The sequence below is a fragment of the Austrofundulus limnaeus genome, unplaced genomic scaffold (assembly GCF_001266775.1).
Source record: "Austrofundulus limnaeus strain Quisiro unplaced genomic scaffold, Austrofundulus_limnaeus-1.0 Scaffold117, whole genome shotgun sequence".
Lineage (NCBI taxonomy): Eukaryota > Metazoa > Chordata > Actinopteri > Cyprinodontiformes > Rivulidae > Austrofundulus > Austrofundulus limnaeus.
The window spans coordinates 1,308,705-1,320,640 of NW_013952519.1; the positions used below are offsets into that span (position 1 = coordinate 1,308,705).

General features: G+C 40.1%; 2 protein-coding genes across 2 annotated transcripts; both read left to right on the forward strand.

The window, feature by feature from the left end:
• Nucleotides 1-1,862: 1,862 nt before the first annotated feature.
• Nucleotides 1,863-3,321, forward strand: LOC106521839 (natterin-3). The gene is made up of 2 exons (XM_014014583.1): nucleotides 1,863-1,956; nucleotides 2,102-3,321. Exons 1-2 carry the CDS (start codon nucleotides 1,863-1,865, stop codon nucleotides 3,187-3,189), a joined length of 1,182 nt encoding a protein of 393 aa, XP_013870037.1. The 3' UTR covers nucleotides 3,190-3,321.
• Nucleotides 3,322-4,385: 1,064 nt separating this feature from the next.
• LOC106521840 (natterin-3) lies at nucleotides 4,386-8,597 on the forward strand. Its single transcript, XM_014014584.1, has 4 exons — nucleotides 4,386-4,391; nucleotides 4,601-4,633; nucleotides 6,949-7,063; nucleotides 7,444-8,597. Exons 1-4 carry the CDS (start codon nucleotides 4,386-4,388, stop codon nucleotides 8,529-8,531), a joined length of 1,242 nt encoding a protein of 413 aa, XP_013870038.1. The 3' UTR covers nucleotides 8,532-8,597.
• Nucleotides 8,598-11,936: the final 3,339 nt, after the last annotated feature.

Consider the following 11,936-nt stretch of genomic DNA (forward strand, 5'->3'; position numbering starts at 1 on the left):
GTATCATTATTGTCCAGCAGATGGCGCTACACGTCATCAGACTCATTTTATATTACTCTATTAAGCTTGAAGGATTTAATTGTTAATTTTAAAAATCAACGCAAACACATTTAACTCCTTATTGCTGAAAGAATGAGAAAGTAAAAACTATAGCTTGTTAATTAGCACAAACTCATATAGCGACTGGCATTCTGGTAAAAATTTCGCCATGAACATTTATAATATAAGCTTGCATTTTTTTATTTAATAAGAGTGGTCACATTTTTTGGTTTGTTTTATTTTTAAAGAGTGGTAAAAAATAAACAAGAATAAATTTAACCTCCTTTATCTTATAGGCTCAAAATGAGCCAAGAGGGGTCAGCAGGAGGGTTAAACAAATGAATAAATCTTATTGTTTGTTTCAGGACTTTTATCTGGGTGAAGTTTGGCAGGACTAAAGAGATGAGTTGAGAAGTGATGAGTTTGTGAAACTGAGTTCTGACTGATAATCAATGACCTTATCAGTCTGTTTCTCTCATTTTTATCTTATCAGCTTTTATTCCTTCATGACACCTGAGATCAAGGTTATTGGAAATGATGATCTTCATTTTTCTCTTTCGCCATCGTTCGTTAAATCACCTTCAGTCTGAACTTTTACCTGAACGCTGATCAGAAACACACACCACAGATCCTTTTCTGTTGTTTTTTTGCTGCTTTTAGAATCAACTTGCCAGTTATTTCCTCTAAACAGAAACTAAATTAAAACTAAAATAAGCTCAACACTAGCTAAAAGAAGCAGAACATGAGCTAAAATAGACTTGCTAGTGAAAAGGCTAACTAAATGTGTCAAAAAGCTAATTAAAAGTAGCAGAAAAAAGCTGAAGCAGATTTGAAAGAAATGTTTGACAAAGAGATCTGAATGTATTTTGAGGGGAAAAGTTGAACATTTTGAAAAGCATTAAAGTTGGTGAAAACAAAAATCACAGCATCAGCTCCTGAATGATGTTTTGACACTAAAATAGCACAAATCAGGCGTTAAAAATACATTTCGAAATAGTTTTATGTTCAGTCTTTTTGTGCCACAATAATCTGAGAACCAGCAGATTTTTAGGTTTGAAATCATCAGGAGAACCTGTCTGCAATTATTACCCAGTCTGTTAACTAAATTATTTTCAATGTGAATATGTTTGTAAGGAAAATGTCTTGATAAAAAAGATTAACAGGAACGTATTTTAGGAAAATGAATTCCAGACCGTCAGTTCCTCTTGTTTATTGGTCAGAGTCAGATCAGTAAAAACCCACATCTGCTTTATGATTCAGCCATAAAGCAGCTATATAAACCTAAAAACAGAAGGTGGACTCACCGGTGAGCGACAGGACTGAAGGGTGAGTTCTGATGAGACTCTTTGCACACGAGAACTAAAACCTGCAGCACAAATTTCTACACAGAACATCATTTTCACAGCTTTATTTTGATTATGCAAAGAGAAAAACTTACAAGATGTAGAAAATAATTGATGTCTCTGTATTTTTAATACTATATTTATCTAATTTCATATTATTGATAAAATGAGTACATAATTGAGCAATATAACTATAAGGTGTTTAGATAAACCTGATGAGTAAATAACTACAGAATACTTTGTTTTAGAAAGTTTGGCTTTTAAAAGCAACAAAACAGGGAATCGAAGGGGAATTACAAACAAGAATTCATATTTGCAGCATATAATATGTATTTTAAATATTAGCTATTAGTTTTGAGTTTATTTTGCTTTTGCATTAAAATAGAAAAAAACTCTGATTTTTGTGTTTTATATTCTTTCTTACATCAAACTGATCTGACATTGTGTGCTTTAATGACAAAGAGTTTGTGTTTCTTGCAGATGAAGCTGTTTGTGTTGCTGCTGCCGGCCCTGCTGGCTCTGTCCTCCGCCTCCCTGCAGAAAATCGTCAAACAGAGCGTGCAGCATCGAAAAGGTAAACCTGAAATGTGGTGAAACTTTTAATAAAGTGACAGGAAAAGGAGTCAGCTGAGCCTCAGGCGGGTTAAAAACATGAATTCAGTTGAAGGTGTTTAAAGGAATTCTTCCCACTAAACGTTGTCTTTTCCTCTTCCGTGCAGCTTTGTGGCTGAACCCGGTGCTGCAGGACCGCGTCCCTGAAGTAAGCAGCAACAAAGTCGTGTCCGCTCCCCTGGTTCCTGCGGATCTGGATCAGCAGCAGGATCCTCCTTCGCCCTTCCTCTTCGGTGACAACGTGAACCTGGAGTGGCTGACCTGGGAAGGGTCTCTGCCCAACGGAGCCGTTTCCATTTACAACGGCTACACCAAGCGCACCGACTACGTCTGCAAGCACAAGTGTGAGGCCGGCTTCTACAACCCCAGCCTGGGGCCGTACTGCAGGTACCCCTACGGAGAACGGGAGTACCTCGCCCCTGAGTTTGAGATCCTGGCCAACAAAGACAACTTTGAGTTTCTGGAGTGGAAAGAAGATTCCTACGGCTCCATACCGCAACATTCAGTCAGGACCTGCGCGGGCGTTGGCATCTACGTTGGGAAGAACAAGTATGGTCTCGGAAAGGTTGTTCCACAGTTCGAGGCCTTCTTCCTGCCTTGGGAAGGTGACGAGTACTGGTACAAGAACTACCAGGTCCTGAGCATCAACAGGGACGCCTACAGCCAGCACATCACCGACGTCAAGTACGCCATCGACGAGGTCGCCATCTTTCAGTATCCCCCTGAAACCATGCGCATCTCCGGAGTCACCAACAACGATTGCCAGGCGATCACCAAGACCGTCACCATCTCCAAGACCTCAGAGGTGGAGACCACCTGGAACATCGGCCGAACCACCATGCTGGGCATCACAGGCAGCATCACAGCCAAGATCCCCTTCATCGGCTCGGGTGGCATTGAGCTGGGCGTCGAGAAGACGCTGCAGTTCTCCAGAGGAACCACTGTGATCGAGTCCATCAGCCACTCTGTGTCCGTGGAGCTCACGGTCCCGCCAAACCACACCTGCAAGGTCCACATGGAGGGACGCAAAATCAAAGCCGACATCCCCTACACAGCTCGGCTCAGCAGGACGTACCGCAACGGGGAGACCCAGTGGACCTCCATCTCTGGAACCTATGATGGAGTACAGATCGGGGAAGTCCGGGCCGTGGTGGACCGCTGTGAACCTGTGGCCGATGCTAAACCCTGTCCGTAAAGAACCAATGATAATACCTTTAAACAGCTGTTGTGTGTCAGAATAAAGATAATATCATGAACATTTGGCAAAAAAGTTTTTGTTCTTGTTGGTGTCTGACAAACTACAAAATAAAATACAGTTAAAACTCAACTGCCTCACAGTTTTTTCAACTTTGTTTTGCATAAATGTTTACTCATCCACCATTTAATATAATAAGGGCACAAGTTAGCCAGAAATTAAAGAACATAATAAAAATAAACCAAATTTTACTTTTTTCCACCTCTTTTTGACAAGAGCTATACAAGACAGTGTAGTGATACTTGGGCACTTTTTAATTAAATTTTTCTTTTTAGGTTCTTTTTCTTTTGTTTCTTAATTTTTTTGATTAAATGATTGTCTGTATATAGTTAACATGTCTGAAATAAACTAACCAACCAATCAACCCACCAACCAACCAACCAACTAGTCAGCCAACCAGCCAACTAACCAGCCTTAGTCTTAGGTTTTCTGTGTGATTCTAAATAACAATTTTTTTTTCAAAATATGAAGACCAAGGATCTCTGCACAGGTCAGAGACAAAGCTGTGGAGATGAATTTTAAGAAAAAAAATTCAAATCCTGAAACTCTTTTAAATCCATTATTAGGAAATGAATAAATGATATCAGCCCAGCAAAGCTGCCAAGAAAGGGCCGTCCACCAAAACACATGAAGAGTTTAAAGAAGGCATTAATCAGAAAAACAACAACAAGCTAAAGAWAACCCTGATGGAGCTCAGCAGCCCTGTCATAGAAACACTAGAAGCTGCACAAAACTGGGCTTAATGGAAAAATACATCATCTGAAGCAGTGGTTCTCAAACATTTCATCTTCTGACCCACAGATACCTGTGGCAGAGGATGATCCCAAATATAAACTTCACCAATAACCCTAATGTATCAGGGCTTATTGATAATCCAAACAGCTTTTACAGCAGTACTAGTTTTATGTTTTATGGTTCTTAATGCATTTTTTACTTGAATCCAATCTGGAAAGACTCTCACAGAAATATTGCAGGTAAACTGTTTTGTTGATTTGAGTTCTTTGGCCCTCGAGCCCCGACAGAAGACGTGGGTGCAGCGAACTGCTGAGAGCTAGCAATAACGTCTTCCCCCCGGGGGCTCGGACACTGGTGGTGTTGTGAAGCCAGAGGGAAGAGGTAGCCAGGAAGAGCCTGAGATGAAGGTAGAGGTGGGTTGAACACGTCAGGAGAGCAGACTGATCCTTGGGTGCTGGGCCTTTAGACCTGGATCTCTGTGAGTTGATTGGTGCGGTGAGGCGAGGATCCGACGCTGATGCAGCTGGGAGCATGATGCTGTGACTGGAGGTGAGGTGGAGAGAGTCTTCCAGTCTGAATTTACGCCTAAGCTTCCCTTCTGGACATTCTCATATAGGACCCCAACTTCTGGCTGCTTCATGACCCACAGGTGGGTCATAACCCCAACTTTGGGGACCACGGGTCTAAAGAACAAAAGGAAGCTGAAGGAAAGACAAGAGGAAATAAATTCATGAGGGAAACCTGTTTAAGTTCTTCAGAAATCTAAGAACATGACAGGGAATGACTCTAAACGTCCACTGGTTTAATCAGAACCAGTTAAATGTCCTAAAGAGACCAAACTAAAGAGCCTCACGAACCTCTGCAGGTTCTGCAAACTACATTAAAATAATTGTCATTCACATTAATGGTTTCTACTAAATATTGTGACATCAACACTCCTGTATTCTCTCTGATTGGGGGTACATCTGCATCCTGCAGGACTAAATCTGGCCCAAATTACAAATAACTTAAAGGTGTAAATCAAACTGCCTGAACCCAGTGAGTAAATCTGAACAATAAAAACAAAATTTAGATAAAATGATGAAAACAGGACAGCTTTAGTGTGAGTTTTTCTCAGCACATCGTCACACAGCTTCCTCTTTCAGAGCTGAAGAAATTAATTGATAACTGTCCATCTGAAGGACGCTCAGTTTTTCAATGACAGGATTGTGCAGAGAGAACAATGTCCATATTCTTCTTTGTTAATCTTGTCATTAACATTACACAACATGTGTTCCTTCATCGATGACCTGCTGTGACTGGAGATCTGATCAACATGTTCTCTGTCTGAGCTTATCTGAGCGTGTGGCGGGAGAACACCGCAGCACTTTGGACGTCGCACAATCTTCCATCGTCCAGCAGATACAGAACATAAAATCCTGGCAAATTTATTTATGAAGCGCTTTAAACCGTCTCAGGGGTTTCTTAGAAGGGCTCAATAAAAATCATCCTGTTATCAGCAGCAGCTGGAGCTGTTCTGTTAACAACCCAAAAGCTGCAGACAGAAGGTTTTCAGATCAAGGACAGCAGCATCCAGAAGGTTTTATCTGGACTGACCCGGGTTCAGGGTCATCTTATACTGACATACTGATGATAAATCACTGGTTATCTTTATTAATAGATTTTGATCCAGTGAACACAACTTTATCACCTCAAGCAAACCTAAAAAGTACGTTAAATCTTATGATTTAATGCAACAGAATTCAGCGAGCCACTGAGATGCTGCAGCTGTGGCTGCTCCAGTCGGCACCAAAGAAACACAAAGTTTTGTCCAAAAAGGGTAAAACACATCTCTGACAAAGATCAGAGTGTAAACTTCAGGTGAGAGGCTGCAGATCCTTCAGGTTTATTGGGGGCAATAATTCAGCTGGGAGGTTTTAAAGTTCTGCACACGGAGCAGGCAGCCTCACTGCAGCAGGAACCTGCCAAGGTAAAATAATGAACATTTTCCTCATTAATGACATTCTGCTTTGTTCTCTTCAACAAGTTGTTTTAATCCGTCAGAGATCTGAATTATGTTTTATTTATTCTAGTATAAAATATTTGTCTTTATTTTACACCGTAAGGCCATGATTTTTAGTTACCCAAGTTTTAACATACTGTATGTGGAATTTTAAAATAAAATGTTTATTTTGTATTAAATTTGGATCTAATCGTCCTGATTTAACGGCAAAATGATAAAATCATAAAAAGGGTTTGTTCAAGTGTTGAAAACAGAATGCTGACAGCTGTTGGAGCTGTTAATGGTCAGTATTTTCAAACACTAAGTAAGATTTTACTGCCCTCTAGTGGCATCCCGAGGAACTGCAACGGTTAACGGTTTGTGCGCCCTGATAACTCAAATAATATACAAGTTAAAGAGAAATGCATTTTAGGAAAGTTAAAATGTTTAAAGGCATTATTTTATGCATACCTAAAAAAACTAATTTCATGTTAAAAGTTAGACTTTGAGTATAAAAAGACTAACAAAGAGATTTTTTAAATTTTATTGTGTTTATTTCATTCATTCATAAAACAATAAAAATGTATAAAAACAAGTTATACAAAAGTCAAAATAAATAAATAAATAATTAAATAAAATCATGAATGAAAAGGAGCAGAAAGATGTATAAACTTATATCTGCCCCTAGTCACTAAAAAATAAAATCTATTCCAAACAAGTCCACTGTCAGCATACAGGAAAAATAAGAAAAAGAAAAGAAGCCCCTGAACACAAAAATACAATTATTTTAAACGTGTGCAACTTCTCCATAACCTGAATGCACCAGTTCGATGGTTTTTTCTTATATTCAGAGAAGTCTTGTTGCTTTCAGTAAACTTTGTTAGAACTTAAAGTTTTCTTTTTTTATTTCGTCTGTGCAGATTTAAGTTTAGTATTTGAGTATTTTTTAGGATGTATCATTGGTTCTGTCTTTTGTGTTCCAGATGAGATGCTGTGTTGCTGTTGTCCTGGTGATTCTGCAGCTCTGCAGTCCAGCTCTACAGTCTGACCCGCTGCTCCACATCTCTCAGCTGCAGGACGGCCAAGAAAAACCAGGTGGTGAGTCACGCTTCAGTCCTATGTTGGTCATTTTTATGTGTAAACCTACAGAAACTTCACTTTTTTAGGATTGGAGATTTGATTTTAGTTTGGAGACATTAACTGGCTGCAATCTTTAGGCAAAAATTGAACTGATACAAAGTGTGATGATGTTTTATTGGTCTAACTGCTTTCTTGATCCCTGAAATAAAGTTAAAACATTTTGATATTTAAGGCAGAACAATCTATCTTTACTTTAGTATTCAGTCGGGTGTTTCAGGACTAAACTGGTGTCACAACTGATCACCAGCAGGACATGTAAATCACTGACTCAGATTAAAACCTCATTTTAATCACTTACCTCCGTCATACATCAGCACTTTGTTTGTCTTCTTCTCCAGAGCCATGGCATAATCCCGCTCTTGAAAACGTGGTTCCTTCCCGTGAACTCTCCAAACCCCCACCAATCAGAGAGCTGCCTAAAACGGAGATGAAATCCAACTCGGACCCCATGTTTGGTGAACACGTCAACCTCAGATGGGTCACGTGGAATGGCTCCCTTCCAAATGGTGCTGTCGCCATCTTCAACGGTTACACCGAACGCACCGACTACGTCTGCAAAGTCAACTGTGAGGCGGGCTTCTACACCCCCAGTAAAGGCAGCTTCTGCCAGTACCCCTATGCTGAGAAAGAATACGCATCCTCCAAGTTTGAAGTCCTGGTCAACGTAGACCACTTTGAGTTCCTGATGTGGGTTGAAGACTCGTATGGGTCTGTTCCTCAGTATGCCATCAAAACCTGCCCCAACTCAGACATCTTCGTGGGTAAGAACAAGTACGGTCTTGGCAAAGTGGTGACCAGACACGAAGCTTTCTTCCTCCCCTGGGAGGGCGACGAGTACTGGTATAAGAAGTACCAGGTCCTTGCTATCAACAGAGACAGCTACAGCCAGCACATCTCTCATGTGGAGTATGCCATCGACCAGATGGAGCTGTTCCACCATCCTCCAGAAGCCCTGAAGCTCACCAAGGTCACCAATCTGGAATGTCGAGACGTGGAGAAGACCGTGACGCTTGAGAAGACCACCACTGTGGAGAAGACCTGGGACATTGGTAGGGAAACTCGTAATGGTTCTGTGTCCACCATGAATGCCAAAGTACCCATCCTTGGTCCAGGGGATGTGGACTTCACCAAGGAGCAGACAGTGACCTTCTCAAAGGGAACCACCATGGTGGAGTCCATCAGTCATACAGTTTCTGTAGAACTTTTGGTTCCGCCAAACCACTCCTGCTCTGTGAGGATGGACGGCAGGAAGATGACGGCGGACATCCCGTTTACGGGCCGGCTGAGCAGGACAAACCATAACGGAGACACCCACTGGACGTACATCACTGGCACCTACGACGGCGTGAATGTCGGGGAGATCAACGCTGTGGTGGAGAGGTGTCAGCCGGTGCCTGATGCTCCTCCCTGTCCTCCATCTCACTGATCAGCTTGTTGAATTTACAGCTAAACTCTACTTGTAAAAGAATAAAAACAACAAAAACGTCATGAATTATCTTTGTCTACATTTAACCATAATTTTGTCCCAACGTGACTCATGAGTCCATTAAAGATGAAGCATTTCCCTCATGAACCTACCCAGTGATTGTTGTGTTTCTGAATCACTGTCACTGTTGTAGAAGGATATGGTTTACTTCTAGATAACTACCGGGTAGCTGAAACTAAACTTACAGAAATAAAAGGAAATCTAGGAATGCTCAATGGTGTCAGCCATTAAATACATCACAAAATCAAAAGTGACCTGGTGGCGGGTAAGCTTTAGGGAGGTGCTGATTAAAAAATTTCAGCCAATATCGATATCCGATATTGATGTAGCTGTTGTGTCTGATAACAGATATTTACAGATATTACACAAACACACGTGTATTTTTTCGATACTGTAAAATAATGACCAGATCACTGACATGGCTCTCTGCTTCAGTTATTTCTGGCTGCACTATCATGATCAAACAGATAATCCAATGAAGTTCATTGTGTCTATTTGATAAATCTTAAAAAAAATTTTAGTTACTTTGATATAACAAAGTGCCTAGTAAGAAAGATGTATGATCAAACAGAGAGGTAGCTAACTAACATGAAAGCTTACCCCCACTAAAACGCCTCACAAATCAACACCTGACAAACAGCTAAAGACTGATGTGGTGCAGCTGTCAGATGTGGTAGCTTGGATGGCACAGTGGAGGGAGAAGCTTGGCATCATCATCACCATCATCATCATCATCATCATCATCATCATCATCATCATCATCAGCCCATGATCAACTCTGCCAAAGCAATCCTCCTGAGGAAATGAGTCAGCTCTTTTTACTGTTTACAGTACTTTTTCTGTAGTTGGTACAGAAGCAAGAAGTGTAGTCCGCATGTAGGCTCTGGTTGCACAATTTTCAGCAATTATTGAGATATTTACTTTTTTCTGCCTTTTAATGAATGGAGCTGTCCCTAAAATCTTTACAAAAGTTCATAAATCTTTACTAAACTTTTTTACCTTTTGTTCTGGTTCCTGCTTTGTTTAATTTATTTGGTAAGTTTCATACACACTTTATATGTACACTGGTTACAGTTCTATTGTCCATACAGTTTCATACTTCAAACATGAAGGTAAAGATAGCTTTTTCAGGTTCTTATTTAAATGAAAGATTTAGTTATTTATTACACGGTCCGTTTATAAATTTTATTATTTATTTTTTAAAACTGCCGTTAAGATTTCTGCAACAAAAGTGAACGTGAGTGAGCCCAACTTCTCTTCAGGGAAGTGAAAACATCACAGGATGATTCAGGCATTCTAATTAATGTCACAGCCATTTTTTAACCTTTCACGAATAACTAATCCTTGAAAAAAGGGCAGCCATTATGAGGTCAGGAAATTAACCCAGAAAGTTTTGAGATAGGCTCAACCTCATCCACAGAGCTGAGAGCGCAGGCATGTCCTCACAGCCACATGTAACGTCGGAAACCTTCCAGACAGAATGTCTGTCAGGACGAGTGTTTAAGAACAAAGACTGCAGACTCTGAGGCAGTTTAGGATAAAAGAAAAGCAGGGATCAGGGCGGTATATCAAGAAATATATTCATGTAAACCAGGGTAGGTAAACAGGGCAACTTACACAGAACCAACAGAACAAACAGGAGGATCTGAGAAACATTAACTGAAAACTGAGGACAGGTTCAGCAAAAAGGTTTGACGGGCCTCATGCAAGAACATGTTCATATTCTTATCCTAAATTTCTCTTCCTTTTGTTCGTACAAGGGGTTCGTACGAACATGTCACGTCAGATTCAACAAATTCTTCTATCTTCAGGAAAAGTGTTTAAATGAGCTGCGTAAATTCCACCTGTTCGTATCCAGCTCCACGCGAGAGGAGATTAGCATAATTACCACCCCAAAAACACCATATGAGGCTATGTTTCCTACCTCAGATATCAGGAAGTGTCCATTCATGAAAACGACAGTGAAAATTAAAAAGAAGAACTTTACGAGTTCAGAGATTGAAGTCCGTCTGTCAGAGATCCAGAAAAGAAAATCTGTCATTTTTAGCAGGTCAGCTGTGGAATAAAAAGAGCTGCTAAAAGTATAAACAACTGTGTTAAATCATTTTCATTTATTCAGAAGCCACAGCGCTGCGCAAATGTTCTTGAATCTAAGAACTTAAACATAAATAAACGGTTTGCTTTCAGTTTACCTGCAGTATAATACATTACTTCATTTTTATATCTGGATTTAACCCTTTAATCAGTCATATCTCCTATCCTTAGAACAGATATATAAAGCTGAAAAAGATCATAAAAAAGAAAGAAGAAAAAAACATGTTTTGAAAAAAGATACTATAAACAGGGCTGGTTGTAGGAATACATATTTGAGGGGGTAGGCAGAAATGTGAAGGGGGCATCAAGCATTATGCTCTATTACATTAGTTGTTGTTAATTAGTATTTTCTTCGTAGTTTCAGAGAATTTGGCAGTACATCCAATCGGCCTCATAATTGCAGACCACATGTAACCACACTAGCCCAGGACCTCCAGGTCCAATGTGCTCACACCCAAGATCATCTGAGACCAGCCACCCAAACAGCAGCTGAAACAATCGGTTTGCACATCTAAAGAATTTCTGTACAAACTGTTAGAAACCGTCTCAGGGAAGCTCATCTGCATGCCCATCGTCCTCCTTGGGGTCTCGACTAGGGAGGCAAACAATTAATCGACTTACGATTAATTGTCAAATAATGGTTTATTAGATTAAAATTTCCGCTATTCGATTAATTGAAAACATCCGTTTAAACCTTATTTCAGTGTAGTTTGGCCTTCATCCAGTAGAGGGCGCTGCTCTCTCAGCCTGGCCTACTCTACCCTGACCCTGTTGAGTTGAGCAGAAAGCCAGCTGCCTCCATGTGGAAGGCATCATAATTAAACACACAAATCTTGTTTAGTTTTATAATGTATTTGCGACACAAAAATAGTAATGGACTACACCAAACTCAAAGGAAAAGTACCAAAGACTGTACCAGACTATCCAGCATGACGCTAAAGACAAAAGCAGGACGACAGAGAGAAGGGTAAGCTAACTATAGCTAATGTTAGCTTCTTCTTGTACAGTTAAACTCCATGTGAAAGAACAAAACAAAACAAAAAAGTTAGTCATAACAAATAATTAACGTGAAGTTAATCTCATCTGTGTGACGTAACCTGGCCAGTGAACAAATCAAATGAACAGTAACTGACGTGAAATCATGCTGCAGCATAAACCACATTGTAAACACAGATCCAGTACTCATTTGYATGTTTACCCCTCTCAGGTCATGTTTATAATTAATATATAAGAAATATGAAAGTTTATAAT